At 50.5% G+C, this 18,016-nt stretch overlaps 1 protein-coding gene across 6 annotated transcripts in view; it reads right to left on the bottom strand.

Moving 5' to 3' along the window:
* Positions 1-18,016, bottom strand: part of PITX2 (paired like homeodomain 2) — a 25,179-nt gene that overhangs the window by 4,304 nt on the left and 2,859 nt on the right. The window contains exons 2-4 of one of the 6 annotated variants that reach the window (XM_007450814.1): positions 15,336-16,743; positions 11,567-11,622; positions 10,962-11,099 (exon numbers count right to left, since the gene is read on the bottom strand). In XM_007450814.1, the coding sequence (XP_007450876.1) occupies positions 10,962-11,099; positions 11,567-11,612 (184 nt within the window). In that variant the 5' untranslated portion in view covers positions 11,613-11,622; positions 15,336-16,743. Of the gene's footprint in view, positions 1-716; positions 1,578-10,961; positions 11,100-11,566; positions 11,623-15,335; positions 16,744-18,016 lie in introns of those variants that run through there. The other 5 variants (XM_007450817.1, XM_007450815.1, XM_007450816.1 and 2 more) reach the window with 5 other exon arrangements.

The raw sequence follows: 18,016 nt of genomic DNA, 5'->3' as shown, positions 1-18,016 counted from the left end.
CGGGGAAAGAGCTGCGTCTGCGGGGTGTGCAGACGTGAGTGTGGGTGTGCGCGCCCCACCGCCTCTCTTCCCCCAGCGCCGCACGTTTTATTTACACGTTTATCTCACTGCGACGGCACAGTCACTTTTATAGCCTGTGCTTTCAGGTATATTTATAAGCGTCTGCGCAGACACACCAAATCTCCCGGGACACCCACACGCGCGCGTTTTACAGAACCCCCTCGTAAAAATCTCAGATTTCGATGCGGTTTCGGAAGGCTAGCAAAAGTAGGCTTCGGGATTCGGCGAGGCACCCAAGTTCCTCTGCCCTTTAGGAAAACCGCCTGTTCTTCTGAGGCGTAGTTTCACAAATATTTTTCTAACAAGCGGAGCTTCTTGGTAGCTGCAAGCCGAGAGCAGAACAGGGGCCGCATGGGGGCTCGGGGAGCGGCCTCTGAAGGTCCTCGAATGGAGATACTGGGATTTTTGTGACCCAGAAAACAGAAAGGAGGCCGGGGTCGGAATAGGGAGGGCGGCAGAACTGCCCGCGTGGATCGCGCCACCCCAGCCGGGCAGTCCAGGCAGAGCGAACGGGACGAGGGGTCAACACAACCCTGGCTCCGGAAGTTCTGCGGGGAGCGGGCTACAGGACCACTCCCACCACGCCTCCCCCAGGAGGGGCCGACTTCCTCGGGGGCGAGAAGGGCCGAGCGGCGCGGGGCCACGCGGCGCCTTACCTGAGGCCTCGGGGCTGGAGGTGTCAGAGATGGTGTGCACCTCCAGCCTGTGCTTGGAAGAGTCCAGGGAGCGGGTCTGACCGGGAGCCAGGACCGAAGCCATGGCCAGCGGCTGGGGATGGTGACAGGAGGAGGACGAGGAGGCGGCCAACAGCTTGGTCCCTGCTGCTCGGTGCTCCAAGTGCAGCGGGCCTTTCATGCAGTTCATGGACGAAGGAGCGCGCCGCCCTACGAGTCCTGGGCTGCCGCCCGGCCAAAGCCCCGTCGCCGCCGCCGCCTGCTCCGCTTCCCACTCTAGGCGCGGAGTTTCCTCGCGGTGGCCGCCGCGGGCAGAGCAGGGAACACAACACCGGCAGAGTCCTCGAGCCGAGCCGCCCCGTCCCCTTCGGAAGGTTCAAGCGAAAGGGTCCGGCGGCCGAAAGTCAGTGGGCCAAAGGAGACATGGGGATGTGGGTAGGAGGGCACGGTTCGGAGCGTCTTTGGGGAGCAGGCTTCCAAGCTCCAAAGCGAAACAAGAGTGGGCAAAGACCCCTTTCTTCCCTCCCTCCCTCCCTCCCTCAAGTACCCCTCCAATAAGGAAAGCTAACGCCGCCGTTTGCGCTCTGCCCGCCCCCCGCGCGGCAGCCCTGACAGCGAAGTGTCAAGACTGACAGGGACAGGTAGCTGATATTAGATCTCCTGCGGCGGCGGCGGCGGCGGCGGCTGCAGCGGCGCGGGCCTCTGGGCGCACCCTCCGCGGTGCGCACACGCACACTCCCTCAGGCGGTCGAGCTCGAGCCCGGCCTCGCCGCAGCTCAGGTCCCAGCACCCAGGCGAGCGACGGACCAGCTCTGCGGCTCCAAGCTTCCCTGTTGGCCTAACATCTTAAAACCAGAGGCGGGCTTCCTGGTGCCGAGACGTCACTCGGCCGCTGCCCTCCCCAACCCTCCCCGCCTCCTCCCAGACCCTTCGCCGGCTGGAGTGACGTGACTCCGCACCAATCAGGAGACCCCGAGCCGCGACCGAGGGACAGTCCTGTCTGCACCTATCAGCTGTGCGGGGCCGGGCTAATACCTCGCTGTGCCCGCCGAGTCTACACCCGGCGGCTCCCGGGAATTCTGCTCCGGCCCGGCCAAAGACGATCCGGCTTTTAGTTCTGGTGGGGAGGTGGAAATATGCGGCTGGGAGTAAAAGGCTCGTCAGAAAGAAGCGGAAAGGTCGAAGGCTGAGAGGTATAAGGATCAACAAGACACCCAGCCACCCTCCCCTCCTTCCTTTTGTGTCTCACTACATTCATTTCCTACCGAGAGGTGTTTTTCTCCCCCGTATGGAGAGGAGACATGCTACTTAAAACCAGAAAAATTTCAGAACACCAACAAATCATCTCTCCGATCTTAAATTTTCCAAACAGCCTGTCAAGTGAATGCTGCGGAGCTAATCTGAAGAAGGTTTACTTTAATTGCAAAGAAGACAGAGCCAAGAGAGGCTAATAAATTAGAAATCGAGAAGCAAATGGATCCGTCAAAAGAAAATTTACCTTGACTTTAAACGAACAACTGTTTGGTGGTTCACTCTGGATTTATACAAGAATAAAAAGTCGCCTCAGATCACGTTCTCTGTAATGCTTATTAGTCCCCAGACAGAAAACACACAATAGACTAGAAACCCTAACCCAGCATTTTCAAAATGCTGAAAGCTTATCCATTCTACTTAACATTGATTAAGACACATATCCTAGAGCTTTCAAATTCCTTATACACTGTATTAAGCTCATCCTAACCCGACAGAGCCACGCTTTAAATTCAACTCTCTTGTTTACTTTGTTACCAGATTCAAATCCATAAAGCCTGTAGAACCAACAACCTTGAGCTAATTATATATAAAATATGCTTTAATGAATTTCCATACAATTAAGAATGTTGCCAAATAACCAATTTCAAGGATAATTTTTAAGTCATTTTCTACTCCTAGGAGCTCCAGGCTGTCTTGAATTGGTGGAGTCCAAGCAGGCAGAGGCAGTAGGTTGTGGGCAAAAGCCTAGGAGAACATTCAGCAAGGAAAAGCAAAGCCTTATTCATTTATTTAAAACAAAAGGAAAAAACACCTTTGGGGACATCTAAACCTTTACAGCTCTATTTCCAAAGAAATTAAAGAAAGAAATTCAAAGTTATCATTCAAAATAATTTGTGAAAGTCCTTTTGTCCTCCGGCTTAGGTCAGCTGGAGAGCACAAACTAATCTCCCCTGGGTTTCTGCATTGATGATTGCTTTATTGTGGAGTTAGTGTTATCATCCCCGAATGTGTATTTGTTTGACATTACAGTCAATGATTTGCAACGCCAGTATGAGGTATCTTCAGAAAACTCCCTCCTTGTCCTTGTTCCCAAGATTGGGAAACTTTTCAATCAGAGGCAGAGTGGCCGAAGCGGACTACAAATACGTTTGTAACCTATGTGTCTCTCCTTTGCCCTGCTCCCGCCTCCCCCCCACCATATCTGCAACTCCTCCCCCATTTTAAACAAGCTTGAGAGCAGTCCAAGAACCAAATGAGAATTCTTCAGTCTCTCCCCAAAGTATCATGCCACTTTAAGAAGAATTTAGCTACAAGGAGGAACTTTCTTCATAGGAAGCTTTAAATCAGCATTTCTGGTTTTAACCTTTTATTCCAGTTAACCCCATTCCATGCATACACACACCTGCTTAGAGCAGAACACATCCTCACGTGACAGGTCTGCATTAGCTGAGGCTCATACATCCAGCTATATTAGGTCCTGAAATCTTATCACTAAATTATACACATTACATAAGCAGCCTGTTGGTAAAGAAGGTTAAATTAATTTACATTCTGCTCATTATCTGGTGCTTAAATGATGCATTTTATCCCTGAGATTTGGTGGAGAATCTCCTTCTCAGACCCCCCAGTGTTTCACCGAAGACAATGCTCTTACATTTGTAGTGGTTTTTAATCTGATAAGACCCTAATTTGCTTAAGTCTTTTAAATAAGGGTTTTAAATGTTTCTCACCATTTTCTTATTGAATTTCCTCTAATTCCCCCAAGACCATAAAGTATATGTGTAAAGTAAATATTTCCTCCCATTGCACTGCCAGCTGATGACCTATAAGTAAGTCAATATGAATCCAGCCCTTTTCTGCCCAATGTGTTTACTAATCATATTCTAGTATCTTCTCTTAAACCTCAGCATAGCTGCAATCCCCACAATACCATACGCTCAAGCCTTCAGATCACAAAGAAACTCCATCACATCAAAGAACGAAAGATTCTCCTCCATAGTGAGCATACTTTTTTTTCCTTGTCTCTTCAACATTCAAACCCTGGAGTTGCAATTTTTGGTGGAGGCTCTGAGTGGTTTTCAAAACTCCTTACTCAGAAGAGCTGAGAAGCTCCACAGAGCTAAGTAGATTTCTAAGCCCATCTCTCATTAAACCCATGGAATTTTGATTTAAGCTCCTTGGCTCTGTTGACTAACAGAACTTTCCTCAAGGCAAATACAGTATGAAAGACCTAAACCAGCCTCCAAAGTGGGTGAAAAATCCAAGGGCAAGTGACAGCTCCCCATAGTGCCAAAGTGTGGAAATGCTGGTGATCAGCCTGAAAGCCTAAAAAGATAAGGTATCTTAAACTATATCGATCCATTGCAAAGTCAAGTGGAGAATAAAGAAAGACAAATTACTTGAAGAATTCTGGTTAAGCAAAAACGAAATCATATATACATATGCATATATCGATCTATAGATAGAAATACACATACATAATATATCCCCCCCCCCAAAAAAAAACCCAACTGAGCCAGGGAGGTATTTCTTTGCATTTTTCTAGCCAGAGTTTCAACTTTCTCCTAATCTTCTAATCACTTCACACACTCTGAGTTTGGGTGATACCCTTTCCAGCCCCAACAGGGTTCACTCCACCGGTGGTAGGAGTGCTCCAACATGAAAAGTCTAGATGAGGAAAAGCAAGTGTGTAGTGGGGAATGAAGAAACATTTTTCAGTTAAAACTCTAGTGGTGATGGGTGATTTTTAGATTTAATCTACAAAAAACCTGTGGGTGCAAATGTAGGCAATACAGATGACAAAGGAGCTGGAAGTAAGGGAATCTTAGGTATTCTGTCAGTTCAGAGCTACTGTTATGCGCCCGCCCCCCACTCTTCTTTGACTGGTCCTAGAAATTACTATGACTTCAGCCTCCATCACAGAAATTGCCAATTCAGAAAAAACCCAGCATGGTCGGTTCAGGGAAGCTGGAGGTGCTGCACAGCTGCGGTGGGGAAAGGACAGGAAGCCCAGCGCGGCTTTGGGTTTTCCACTCAGAAGAAATCAGGGATGGTCTCAATCGGGTTTTCTTGCTTATTCTTTCAAAGAAAGACCCTTGAGGAGGGAAATGTGTGACACGGGGTCAGGCGTGTTTTGAGCTGGTATTTGCCACCGATTACCAGCCTTAAGGTCTTATTTAATTTCACACTCTTCAGGGTTAGTTGCACAAAGGCCCTCTGGCCATCGCGGCGAGATGGGTTGGGTAGTGCCGCCAAACTCTCGGCTGCGGCGGCCGGGATATGAACTGGGACCCAACCAAATGACCCTTGACTTCAGGAAAAAAAAAAAAAAAAACTGTCCTCTAAAGCTCACCTGGAAGATGGTTCAGTTAGATGTCTCCTTGCGCTGTCAGGCCGTAGAGGGGTGGTAGTCTCGCTCCCGTCCAGGGCAGCTCAAGGACGAGACCCGCCCGGGCTCAGGTCGGAGGCACGTGACAGGAGTGAGTGTGTGTATGCGCGAGCGTGCGGTGTTAGGCGCGGAGGTCAAAGGGAGACCTTGCACCTTGCCCGGAGAAGTGGCTCTGCCTCCCCTCCTTCCCCTGCCTGGCTTTTCTCTGCACGCAAATCAAGCTGGAAAGGGCTCCTTCACTGTCCTCCCCCAACCCCAGTCACGAATCCGAAGCACCCAGAAATTAAAGGCTTTATTGTGGCTGATTCCGCCACCCCCCCATTCCCTAAATGGAATGAAAAAGTGCAGGTTTGTAAAAAGTGGCGGATTCTTTTCGGAATCAGAAGTCTGTAGAGGTACTGAGCAACATCCGCCCTCTCTAGGTCCCTGCAAATGGTCCCCATATTTCCGTTCCCACACTGTGGCTTCAAGTTTGGAATAGCTGGCTGCTGGGAGGTTCTCTTCACCCCACACTGGCGGGTGGAGGGAAGAGCGAGAGATTCGAGGGGGCTCGGGGAGGTGGGAGGACCACTGCAATAACTAAACCCACGTGCTGTAATGCCTTTTCACACCAGCCTGTTAATGCTACAGGTTTATTAGGCACTCATTTAATCGCCGAACTGCAACTAGTCGTGGAAAAGTAAAATAAAGAGGACGGTATATTTGTGTATAGGGGTAAGAGAGAGATAGAGGAATGAGATAAACATCAACATCTAGGTCCAGAGAGATAGAAATGACAAGGGACTAACTAAAGTTACTTAAAAAAAAAAAAAGAGTGGATTGAAATGCTCCTCTTTCTCTTTTCTCTATTTTCCCTCTTCAGCTCATGTCCCGTCTCCCTTTCTATTTCTCTTGTTCCCCTTCTTTCTGTCTTCCCTCTCCCAGACATGCTGGTAGCTAACATTCAGCATTAGTTGTCATGGTGACCATAAATCACATAAATCCAAAAATACCCACCTATAATCTGAGATGAAGCTTTTATTTCCCTAGTGAAATAATATTTTAAAAACTGTCAGCTGACAAAAAAAAAAAGGAACCCACCTCATTGTCGTAACCCAAGTAATATATTACTTCTAAAGGTTTAAATTAAAATGTCAGCCTGTTAAAAACATGCTGGGAGAATCTTGGGCACTCTTCATGTCACATCCTCACAATGAAGTTGACTGCATCACTCCTGATCGCTGTTTAACACATACATGTAATTTTGCCTGCTCTCTCTCCTATTCATTTCTTCCCTCCCTTCCCAACTACCTTAGTCCTCACAGACTGTCTGCCTTAGGTTGTAAAAGAAAGGAGCGTCCTCAGGATTAGAAAGGAGCTCAGTCCTTTGCCTGAGCCTTCTGAGGACCTTGTGTGTTGGTCCTCTGTTATCAATCACTTCCTTAAATGAAAGATGGGTGCCTTGGGGGAAAAGGTGCTGGTCAGGGCCACAATGGGAGAGACTTTCTAGAGGAATTGAGAAGAGAGAAAAGCGGAGGGAAGGACTGGTGGGATAAAGACGGAGTAGTGGAGAATTGAGCGGGGCGGCCAGCTTCTGTGATTAAGTCTAGCCCAGGAAAGGTATGTATATTCTCCCACCCTTGCGTTTTTCTCCTGAGAGGAAACTTTCCCATTTGAAGACGCTGAGCGGGGGCTGGGAGGAAGGAGGGTGGCGGCAGCAGTTGGGCCTTTTGTCTCCTACCTTGGGCTTGTTGTCTTTTGCCTATCTTTGGATTACAGGGTATTCGCCTAGATGAAGAGCCATTAATTACCCATTCAGTCAATATTAGGAAGACGACAAAGCTTTTTACATAGGATTAAGAAGACATCAGATTGTTCCATTAGTATATTCCTGCTCACGAATAAGCTTTCGTTATACATTTCCTTGTCCCCCGAGTCGCTCTAACAACTGCTGCATATTTTAACAGCGGGCGGTGCGGGATGACAGCCGAGCCAGCCTCGCGAAACTTTGAGCGCGCACCGCGTCAGTACCGAGGAACGCGACCTGTAAAGACTACTGTGCGGGCGGGAATCCGCTGGGACTGACTACTTTTGGACAATTTCCCCTCTTGGGAGGAAAAAAAAACCCACACAGGAGAGGCAGCTTCTACCGATAAGCTGCAGATTTGGCGTGGGGTGGGGTGTGGGTAGAAAAAAAATGGAATTCTCCCCTTCCCCAGCTCCGCGCTTCCGGAGACCTCACGCCTCTGCTGCACGCCCCGGTTCCCTGACCCCTCTTCGCACTAAGAGCCCTCCACCCTTCTAAACACCCCCCTTCTTTCTGACCACGCTCAGGCCTGAGCGCCGCCCCACGCAGCACCATTTTGCCTTTTGCTGGAGGTGGTCTGGGCTGCTTTCGCGGTGCTCCTTGTGAGCATTAAAATCGCTCTGTAACGGCGAAGGGAAACCAGGCAATTTGTTTTGGGGGGCGCGGGGCTGATACATTAGGAATCCACGGTGTATGTGCTCCGCAAGCATTTGGTGATTGAGTGAATAGGGCTCTGCGGGTTACCGCGGGTGCTCTGAAGAAGACGGGCACCCGGCTGCTGCCCCAGGAGACGGTGTGTGTCGCGGCGGGGCCTTGGAGTCCCTGTCCCTAGGGAAGGAAGTCTGCGCGCACCAGAGGCCCGGGTCGAACACTTTCAGCCCAACTGCTCTGCCAAAACGATTTAAAAATTAATGGCATCGCTGGGGGAGGCCCGGCGAAGGTACCCGCCCCAGGTCCGGTCGCGAAGCCAGGCGCGGGGACTGAGAGGCGGCAGCTCGGTCGATTACAGCTGCGAATCCAGAGCTACGGCCCCTAAACTTTAAAGGTATTGACAGGGGAGGATCATTCCGTCCTCTTCCCGAAGGCGAAGACAACTTTTTGAGCTCCTCCAAACGGAGCTCCTTTCGGGACACCCAAAGCGAGGAAAAGCCAAGGACCTCTGTTCTAGGGGGGATGTTCTAAGCGGGCCTCTGCCCCTTCTGTGTGGGGGATGCTGTTTAACTTGTCAACTCTTCCTCTCTTCACCTGCCATACCTAGCCACCCCTCTCTTCACCCTCTCTCAAACCCCTGGCTTTAGGGGATCTTCAGCCTACTCCCTGCCCCCTCCCGTTTCGGGGTTCTAGCCAGGCTGTGGCTATCAAGGGGGTGGGGACTCGCTTGCGATGGGACGCAGAGGTCGGGCCTCCCAGAGGTCGACACTGTCAACTCTGAAAACGTTTTCAGTCTTCAATGAGGACACCGTGTTTTGGGGGGATGAGGGAGAATAGTGCCAATAATAGAATAGCATGGCCCTTTTCGAAAATCGCATGTCATTGTAAACACTTTTCTTTTTAAAAGTAAAAAAAAAAAAGCAAATAAAAACTATAAAAATTAAGGAGAAAAAAATCATTTTTCTCTTTCCTTCCTTCTTTCTTTCCTTCTTTCCTTCTTTCTTTCTTTTTTTCTTTCTTTCTTTTCTTTTCTTTCTTGCTCTTTCTTTCGCAGGCTGTCGATAGGAGCTTGCATACTCCATAAGTTAAATTTACTTCGACTCAGTAAAGGGGACTCTGGCAACCTTCCTTCTATGGCTTTGCCCACTCGTGTGTGACATTTTTGGTCTAATCCCATTCCCTAAACGCCAATAAAATCAAGATTTTCAGCATTTTTCCTATCACGTGTCTCTTCTTAATTAATGGCATTAAACATGTTTGGGCAGCAATTTTCCTCTTCGGTCCAAAAAGTAGAAAACAGACTATCAGCTGTGTGGGGAAGAGCCTATCCCTGCACTAAAATAATCCGGGCCTGAACATAATGGTTAAGAAAACAATCGTTTGTTATTTCTAGCTCTTTATTTGTTTGCTAATTACCAAAAGCGAACGCCCAGGAGCGCCTGCCTGAACAGTGACAGGAGCAGACAGGACTCGCCGGCTCTCCGCCGCCTCTTGCCCACCTAGGAAGCCCCCATCCCACCACAGGCTTCCCCTCCGAGGGGTCCTAAGCTCTCGTGGAAGCCACCTGTCCTCAGAAACCATTCCTGGGGTCAAGAAAACACTGGATTGGGGTGGGGGTGGGAGGAGACATTTTGCGTCTCTCGGCTCCCAGTACTGCGAGAAATGTCAACCTCGGCTGGGCCGCGGCCGGCCCCGCGCTGTGCGAAGCGAGACTGGGGAGCTCCCCTAGCCTGGCCGGAGCCGGCGCCGAACACGCACAAAGCATTTTCCCCGGGAGTCATCGCTGCTCTTGATTTTTAACCATATCCCAAACATACTCTGGTGTAATAATTTATTTTTACGACCGATTATCAAACAGAAGAAGAATTTAACACAATCTTAATGACAGAAATCACCCGACGTTATCTCTACATGGCCCCATTTAACCCCATGGGGTTAATCCCGGACAAGTGAGCGTTTAACTGGCCCAGCAGGAGGACTTAGCGATATTGCGCAGTGTCGAGGCCGCTGTACTCCACACCACTTTAGACGTTTTATTCCAACAAATGTGCTTTTCTCTCCGATTCACTGGGAAGACTAGTGCGGGGCTTTTGTTTTCTTCTCGGTAATACGGTTTGTTTACTTGGCGGGGGGTCCCAATTCGCTCCCCTCTAGCACACATTACATTTGTATCCTTACACTTTAATCCGGAAAGAGGGGGTTAGGGCCCGAGGACTGTGAGGGCTTTATCTCCTCACGTTATCAAAGGTCAACAACCTCCTAAGGATAGGCACTTATTTATTAAGGGGCCTGGAAAACACGGAGAATAGACGAACGGTAAATTTGAGTTTTTCATGTATTCCAAAGGAAAGGTTGTCCTCTTATCCCCTCTCTGTCTCTCTGTCTCTCTCTGTCTCTGTCTCTCTCTCTTTCACACACACACCTAAAAGACACGTTTCAATTCAACAAGATCTGTGCGTAGGAGACGTTTTAAGTTTGACACAAGCCTGCACACTTTGAGCAGCAATATCCCTTGCCTTGTCCAGAGTGAAACCGATCAACCACACTACCAAAACCCGAGATCCCGCAACCAGCAAAACAGGTAGGTTCGTGTCGACAGGGGCACCCACTCCATTCCACCCTCGGCTGCTGCGCGCAGTTGCTGCCCTCAGGCTCTGCAGGGCTGTTGTCAGCTCGCCGCCGGGGCGAACCTACGCCAGCCAGAGCCTCGCGTGCTGGCCTTCCGCGGTAAACCCCGCGCCCACAAGCCTGGGAGGGGCGCGGCCGAGGGCCGTCGGTACGGGGTGGGCCCTGCCGCTGCTGCATGCAGTGGGACGTGGTGAGCGACAGAGGCCGCTGTTGGACCACTTTTCCACGCCAGCTAGCGGCACAGAGGTAGGTTGGGGGTGTGCGCAGATCAGGCCACACATCAGGAGATGGTCAGGAGAGAGCGAGAGGGAGAGGGAGAGGTGATGGGTCTCAGGAGTGCAGTATAATTTGGGGAAAGAAATTAACGTTCCTTGGACGGCTGCTTCCCATCCCAACCAGAGGCCAAGTTCCGAGCAGGCGCGCCCCGTCTGGCGGCCTCGCCTGCGTGCGCCTCACCCGAGCCCCAGAGGACCGGAGGCTGGTGCCCAGCGCGCGGCCTGCGCCTCGTTCTCGGCCTTACCATTGGCGCTGGGATGCTGCCTCGGGAAGAGCTTGCTGCTGGCCGCCTCTTTCCGGCTCTCGGGGGAGTCCGTGAACTCGACCTTTTTGATTTCGGAGTCTTTGGGGAAGAGGCATTCAACGGCCGCCGGCTGCACGCCTGGGCCACGCGCGCCCGCCCCACGTGCCGGGAGAGAGACGCCCCGGATGGCGGCGGAAAGTAGCGGGGGTCGAGGAGGGTGGGAGAGGGAGGCAGGACGGAGGAGAAAGAGGGACAAAGAGCAAAGACCCAGTTAGAGGAAAGAGCGGAGGACACTCCCGTCTCCCGGACTCTGTGGCAACCCGGCGCAGGGCGGCGTTCTCTCTCCGCGCCTCCCCGGCTGCCAGCAGCTCCCGTCGGGAGGCGGAGGCCCGGGGCTTCTACACGCGGCGACAGACTCCCTCTCTATCCACAACCCCCCACTGGGAGAGGCCACCGGCGTCCTGGTTCTGATTTCCTTCCTGCTCTGGCCGGCCCCTCCGGGAAGCGCCCCTCGCGCGGCCTCGCCACGGGACCAGTGCCCTCTCGCCGCCCTCGCGTGTCGCGGTCTCCCGTCGGGTGACCCTGGCGGAAGAAACGACTCTTACCTAATTGCACACACGCCGACACTAGTTTGCGGCAGTTGGTCTCCATTCCCCGTTATCTGCAAAACGGAAGAGAAGGAGGGCTGTGAGAGGCGGCGGCGGGTGAGCGCGCAGGGCTCAAAGCAGGCTACCTGTGGGGCAGAAGACTTCGACACTATTAGGCGCCTAGTCTGTGCTAGGCGCAGACTAGTCTGTGCTAGGCGCGACACTATTAGGCGCCTAGTCTGTGCTAGGTTTCAGGCGTGTTTCTGGAACCTGACAGGCTACCTGTGGGGCGGGGGAATGTCCCTCCAGAGTTGCGGCGAATGGGTCCAGGAGCTCTTGGCCGATCAAGTCACCGTGTTCTGGGAACCTAGGCTGTGGAACTACTCACAGGGGAGTCTGTGTCAGGGGTTAAAAGCCCGTCTGAACACGAGGACAACCTTAGCAGATACAAAATTTGGGGATGAGTGAAGAGGACTTTCTCCTTGGAGAGTTGCACGTGAAGGCCAGCACAGTGGCTGTCCGTTAGCTGAAGCCTAGTAAACATTTACAGAGTGCCAGAGTCAACTTGTTCCTGTCCTAGATAACAGTTCCCCTCGATTTTCTGTAATTCTGAAACGAACAGGACTCCCTAGGCCTAGGGTGCTCCAGGAGCGAGCTGGCTTCGGGCCTCTCATCCATCAGGAGCCACTTTTCCATATTTAGCCACACTTTGCCCTGGAGATACTCACCCGGCCATTTATTTACCCTCAAGTATGATTTAAGATCGCAGAGCAGGGGAACGGGGTGAAGGGACTGAGATTGAGGAGAGCGTGGCAAACGTCCCCCGGAGGGTTTACTGCCCGCCGAGGACGGAGAAATGGCTCTGAGAGACCGGCTGCTCCAGTTCTCCCGTCTCCTCCCCGGCTAACCAGATCTCCGAATTTCCAACCACAACGCAGCGCGCCAAGCGTTGAACGTGCGCCCCCTTCTCCGCCACGAGCAAACCGGGAGCGGTGGGTGGCGAGGGGCTCTGTCCCTCGGAAGAAAAGAAAGGTGCCCGCTCCTCAGGCTCCTTGGATCTCGGCGCCTGCCTCGCTCCACGCTACCCAGGGTACGCCGGCGGCGGAAGGGCCCACCTCACTCAGGTCCGGGGCTGGGGCTGGGGGGCGGGCGATACCCGGCTGCGCAAGGGGCGGAGGCTGGGCAGGCAGCTGGGGGCTCTGGCTCTGGCGGAGTCGCATTTCCCGGCTCCTCGGCCTCTCCTGGAAGGAGCCGGGGCCCAGGGGCCTCTGGCCAAGGTCGCTGCCTAGAGGAGGGGCTGCCCCGCGCGGCGGCGTGGGGCTCCAGGGATGGGGACCGCCAGGCGGTTCCCCCACCCGCTAGCGTGGACGCGGGCGGGGGCTCTGCCGATGCTTGCGGGCCCAGATTCTGCAGTAAAATCACAGGATTAGTCCCTGATTGAGATGTCTGTTCATGAGATATTACAAAATTCATTATCACAGCTTTCTACTAACTCGATATGAAGTAACACAGATGGGATTTTATTAGTCCAGACTTCAAATGTTTACTTATGATAATTTCAGGGGAAATTTGCATGTCATCATCATTTCGATAATCTTTTTTTTTTTAACTTCTGAATTGGCTGCATTATTAGCCGGTAGCCAGAGCTTTGCAGATGGTAACTGCAAATAGTTTTTATTTTTTTTAATAGTAAAATATACAAGAGAAAAAGATCGGGTAGCTCAGTGTAAAGTCAGTCAAATTATTATACATTCTCCCCCCACTCCCAAGCTTCAGTGCTGAAGACCAAACAAAGCAATACAAAACAAATCTTCAAGAACTCCTCTCTAAAGACTGAAAAGAAGGTCAAGGCGTGTTCCTTAGCCCACTCCTACATGTCCTTATGACTTGGGGATTTATTTTGCAGTCAAAATGAGTCCTGAAACCTGCTTTTTTTTTTTTCTTTCTCCTTCATATAATGACCAGGCTTACTAGATGAATTGAGTCTAAATAACTGGGGAAGGTAATTTTTAGAAAGAGACCTCCAATTCCTGCCTGCTGATCCTTAAACTTGCCCTGTCAAGGCAAGTCTTACAAGACAAATTTGGCTGCCGGATTTAGAGACTGGCTTCAATGGCTAATCTCACAAATTAAGATGAGCAACTTTTCCCGTTGGGAGGTTGTTCTCACCCCAAAAGTTCATGTCCTGCTTGGAATGTATATGCCAGGCAATCTTGTTTTGGCCAACGTGAGTTTTCTTTTGTGAGCTTACTAAGAAGCACGACACAGCTAATGGGAGCACCCTGAGCCACACTGGCTAAGGCAGGCAGGCAAGCCCTAAGGAATAAAATAATTTACTTAAAAATAATTTCTGCTGATTGCCATAAGATGAAATTGCAGGAATGAAATATAGTCCTAATAATTCCACATCCTTTCACATTTCCCTCCTTTCCATTCAAGTTGTTACCCTATAACAAAATCTTTAATGGAAAGTTTAAAAATAAACATGGCAAGAACATATGTTTTCAATGAACTAAATTAGTGAGATTAGTCAGTAAATTAATTTGCAGTGGGTAATCATTTAAGGAAATTAAAATACCGCTTAACATGGTTCTGTATTTTAGCAGTTTAAGCCTTCTTTTAAACCAATTAATATCGATGCTTCAGGAACACTTGAGGACAAACATGCTCAACTTGAGGAACAAAGCACCTGAATAATTTAAGTGTAGTTTTTCTGAGGTAGAGCAAAACATTCCATAAATGAAGTAACTATGTCATTTTTAGGGAAGGTTTGATTGTTGAAACCTTGTATGCTTATTTTGTTACATCAACAAAAATCCTCAATCTATATTGCTTTAAGTGCTTTGTTTCCTTGACATAACTGGTATTTGAATTTTTAGATGGATTTCCTCCAAAACGATATTAAAAGCATCTTTGATTCTTATTAATGGCCTAAAAAGAATGCAAGGAAATCTCTCAAAATCAAATTTTTCATAAAATATTTTAGAATGTATGAATTCCTATATTATTTTAATTCATGATAGTAAATTTCTTAAAAAATTTATTAAGACATGCTACTTGCACAAATAGAAAAAAAGAGTAAAATAAAAATCACACTACCCTATGATGGTTTGATTTCTAAATTGCTTAGGAAAGTAAAATCATTAAATTGTAATAAAAAGAGAAACACACTTCTCAGATTTAGAATCATAATTTTTTTCTTGCTGGACGGTTGGAAAACAGTCCTCTCCCCTGCACCCATTTAAAATGTATCTCCCGAAGTGCAAGATTGGAATTGACTGGTAATCAATTTAAAGGATTTATAATCCGAAGTAATTGTGTGAGCTTGGCATTCAGGCCTGGCTCCCAGGTAATTCGCTTGGGCCTGAGAGGTCACTAACTGCCAGTTAAGATGGAATCTTTTTCCAATTGGTAACAATGGGAAGGGGGCTAATCTTCCAATAGCTGAAACTTTGTACAGAGCCCTTTATCTTGAGAATGCTAATCCTCAGTTTGAGGATTTGTCCCTGTAGTGTTGGCACCAAGATTTAAGGGAAGATACCTCCTTTTAAATGCCAGCCATGGTCTCGCTTCCCACTCGACTTCAGCACCCCGTAGATTGTTAGCGTCTGTGACTGTGGACGAAAGGAACAGGGCTTTGCGAGGTCTGTTTGCCAACTGCGTTACCTCGGGGGGAAAGGCAGCCCCGAGAGCCACGAATCACCTACGGTGAAGATTCTCCAAAGTGGAACAAATTTCCAAACTCGCATTATCTCACATCCCTGCGGGAGAGACGGCCTCCACTTACCGGCTACCGGGAGAGAGCTGCTGTCTCCGCGTCCCGCCGCGGAGAGATTTCCAGCGAACCGAGGCACGGGCTGCACCGCAAACGCCCGAAAGCCGGGCCGAGAGGGCTACGAGGCTCCGGAGGGCGCCGAGTTCCGAGGGGGGTCCAAGGGCGCGCAGTGGCCTCCGGAATCTAGCCGTCACTGGCCGTTTCTTTCTGCTCTTCTCCAGCTTTCTCGCTCGCTCTCGCACTCTCTCTCCCCTCCCTCGCTCTCATCCCTCTCTCTTCCCTCAGCTCCGACTCCGTGTGGGGAGTGACGTGACGTCAGCAGAGATTCCACCAAACTCCACTGCACAGTGGCGGGCTGGCGGGCGGGCGGGCAGCCGAGCCGGCAGCGCGGCGGGCGATCAAGGGGCGAGCGCAGCGCTTGGGCGAGCGCGGGGGGAGCCCGCAGGGGCGACGGGAAACGGGGCAGGGGAGAGAGGTGGAGGCCGGCGGGCCGCGGAGTCGGGAGCTGGAGACGGAGCCGGGAGAGCGAAACAGGAGAGGGAGCCGGGCAGGGCGCTTAGGCAGGAGCCGACTGAGCCGCAGGCGCAAGCACTCCCACGGTGGAAAGGAGCACAAGAAGGGAGGATGGGAAGGGGGAGAAGAAAAAGGAATCTGCGCCAAACCGGGAGCTCTAATAAATCAGAGGGGGCGCGCGAGGGCGTCGGGGACACGGAAACGTACTCCTGGGGGGCGGGGGTGGCAAACCCAGACGGGTAGGGAGGAAGGGCTGGAGAAAGTGGCCCAAGAAATGGAACAAAGGACAGTGTACGTGGGTTTGTCTGGGGGCAAGGCTTGTGGGGTGTGAGTTTGAATGTGCCTCTGTGTGACCTTCTTTCAGGCCTGCAGGGCTGACGAAAGAGGTCATAGAAACCAGGGATTGCGGTGGAGACTGGAGGCTGGAGAGAAGGCAGGCGGGGCGGGGTGAGAGAGGATGACTGAGGAGAAATCTGGAAAAGTGGGGATGAGCTGGGGGTCGGTGGGGTGACTGGGTTTGGGAAGAGGGTGGGAGAGAGACAGCAAGAAGGGAGCGAGCAAGGTTAGTCAGCCGGGGAAGGCCGGGATGCCTGGCCCAGCACCACCAGCCGGGACACCGGGCCCGAGGTCAAGGAGGGTGGACCAGACGCGCAGCACCCGGTGTCGGCGCGCAGGTGGGCATGGCCGCGCACTGACCAGTGTGCACGAAGGGATTGCGCTGGACGAGTCTCGGGTGTTCACTGAGTCTAGAATTTCCTCTCCTGTACCTACACTCAACAAGTTCACTCCGGGGCACGGCTATCTCATTTTTTAAAATGACGAGGTTAAGGTTCCTGGCGAGCATGGTATTAAATTGCAAGGGATGATGGGGGGGGGGAGGAAGCTACCCTCAAATCAACATTTGCTCCTAAAAATCGAAGAACGTGTGAAGTTAGAGGGGTCACCCTCCCGCCCAACCCCAAAAAGTGTGCCCTACTTTTAAACCCTGATTTTCCAATTTCCAGCAAGAGCTTGTGTTTTGGTAGTGAGAGGATATTTTTGCTCTGTCCTGCCTTTGAGTGGAAGGACTTTTAAACACGATTCGCCTGGAAGACCAGGTGCGAAGGCTTCTGCCAGGAATATTGGACAAAGTTCTTTTAATCTCAAGGGCGTCCTGTTAATGTATGTTTTTGGAAAGTGTTGGAAAACAGCCATAGCTCCCAGTTCCGTATTCCCACCAATATTATTTCCTGCATAGGAGCAAAACTCAGCCAGGCCTGCCATTAGAGAGTCCCCCCTTTGGTCCTCAAGAGAGGATAAAATGCCCTGTAAAAGTTGTATTGCTCTTCCTAAATCAGTATACCAAATCTCATAATTTTAAGAAAATATAATGACATTGAGGGAACGTGTGTGAAATGTATACATTTTTGAAAGCCTGGCATTTAAAATAACCCAGGTCATCACATAGGTGCTGGGCTTTTCCTACATTTGGGGGCTGTCTGGAACATGTTACGTGTTTTCTTGAATTACGTCATGTTTTGAATTCATTTGAGTTAGCAGTAAAAAGAGGCAAACAAACTTGCTCAATTTGTTTTGAGTGCTAAATCCCTTCACTTTGAAATAGCTAACAGTCGACAGATGGACTCATTTTATGGAACGGGTTAGCCTCTTCAGCCACGAAGAAAACTGACGAGAGGTCTACATTTTTAAGCCATTCTAACCTCCACGTAACATCCGTGAAAACTCAAACTTTCTCTCTTTACCGGTGGAAATTCAAGACAGTTTTATTTAAGGGGAGAGAAATGAGGGGAAAATGCCCACGTGCTGTTTTTACTTTTATTTCTCCTCTGTCTCTGAGAATTTCTATTTCTGGTTTCTGAAATCTTGCTGAGGCAAGAAAATCAAATTTCTTCAAGTCCCACGACTGAAATCTAAGGTCACAGCATACCACATAATGTAGTCCAAGAAAAACATTTTCGTCTCTGCTCATCAAAGACTTTTGCTGCCTCCTCAGCCCCCTGAGTTATGAGTTAAATGTCTCCCTCCTTCTTTTCTTTTCATTTTACAGAGATTAAGAGATGCTCGGAGCAGAACAGCCTCGCCTGCATCTGGAGGCGAGGATGAGGCGTCTCACGGAAAAGTGGGGAAAGGGTGAGAAAACCGGAGACGGGAGGATTCAGAGACGCGCAGAGAGACAAGGG

The sequence above is a fragment of the Lipotes vexillifer genome, unplaced genomic scaffold (genome assembly GCF_000442215.2).
Source record: "Lipotes vexillifer unplaced genomic scaffold, Lipotes_vexillifer_v1.1 scaffold529, whole genome shotgun sequence".
Classification (NCBI taxonomy): Eukaryota; Metazoa; Chordata; class Mammalia; order Artiodactyla; family Lipotidae; genus Lipotes; species Lipotes vexillifer.
Note: the sequence above shows the minus strand (reverse complement) of the source record. Positions and strands in the feature narration are given on the sequence as shown.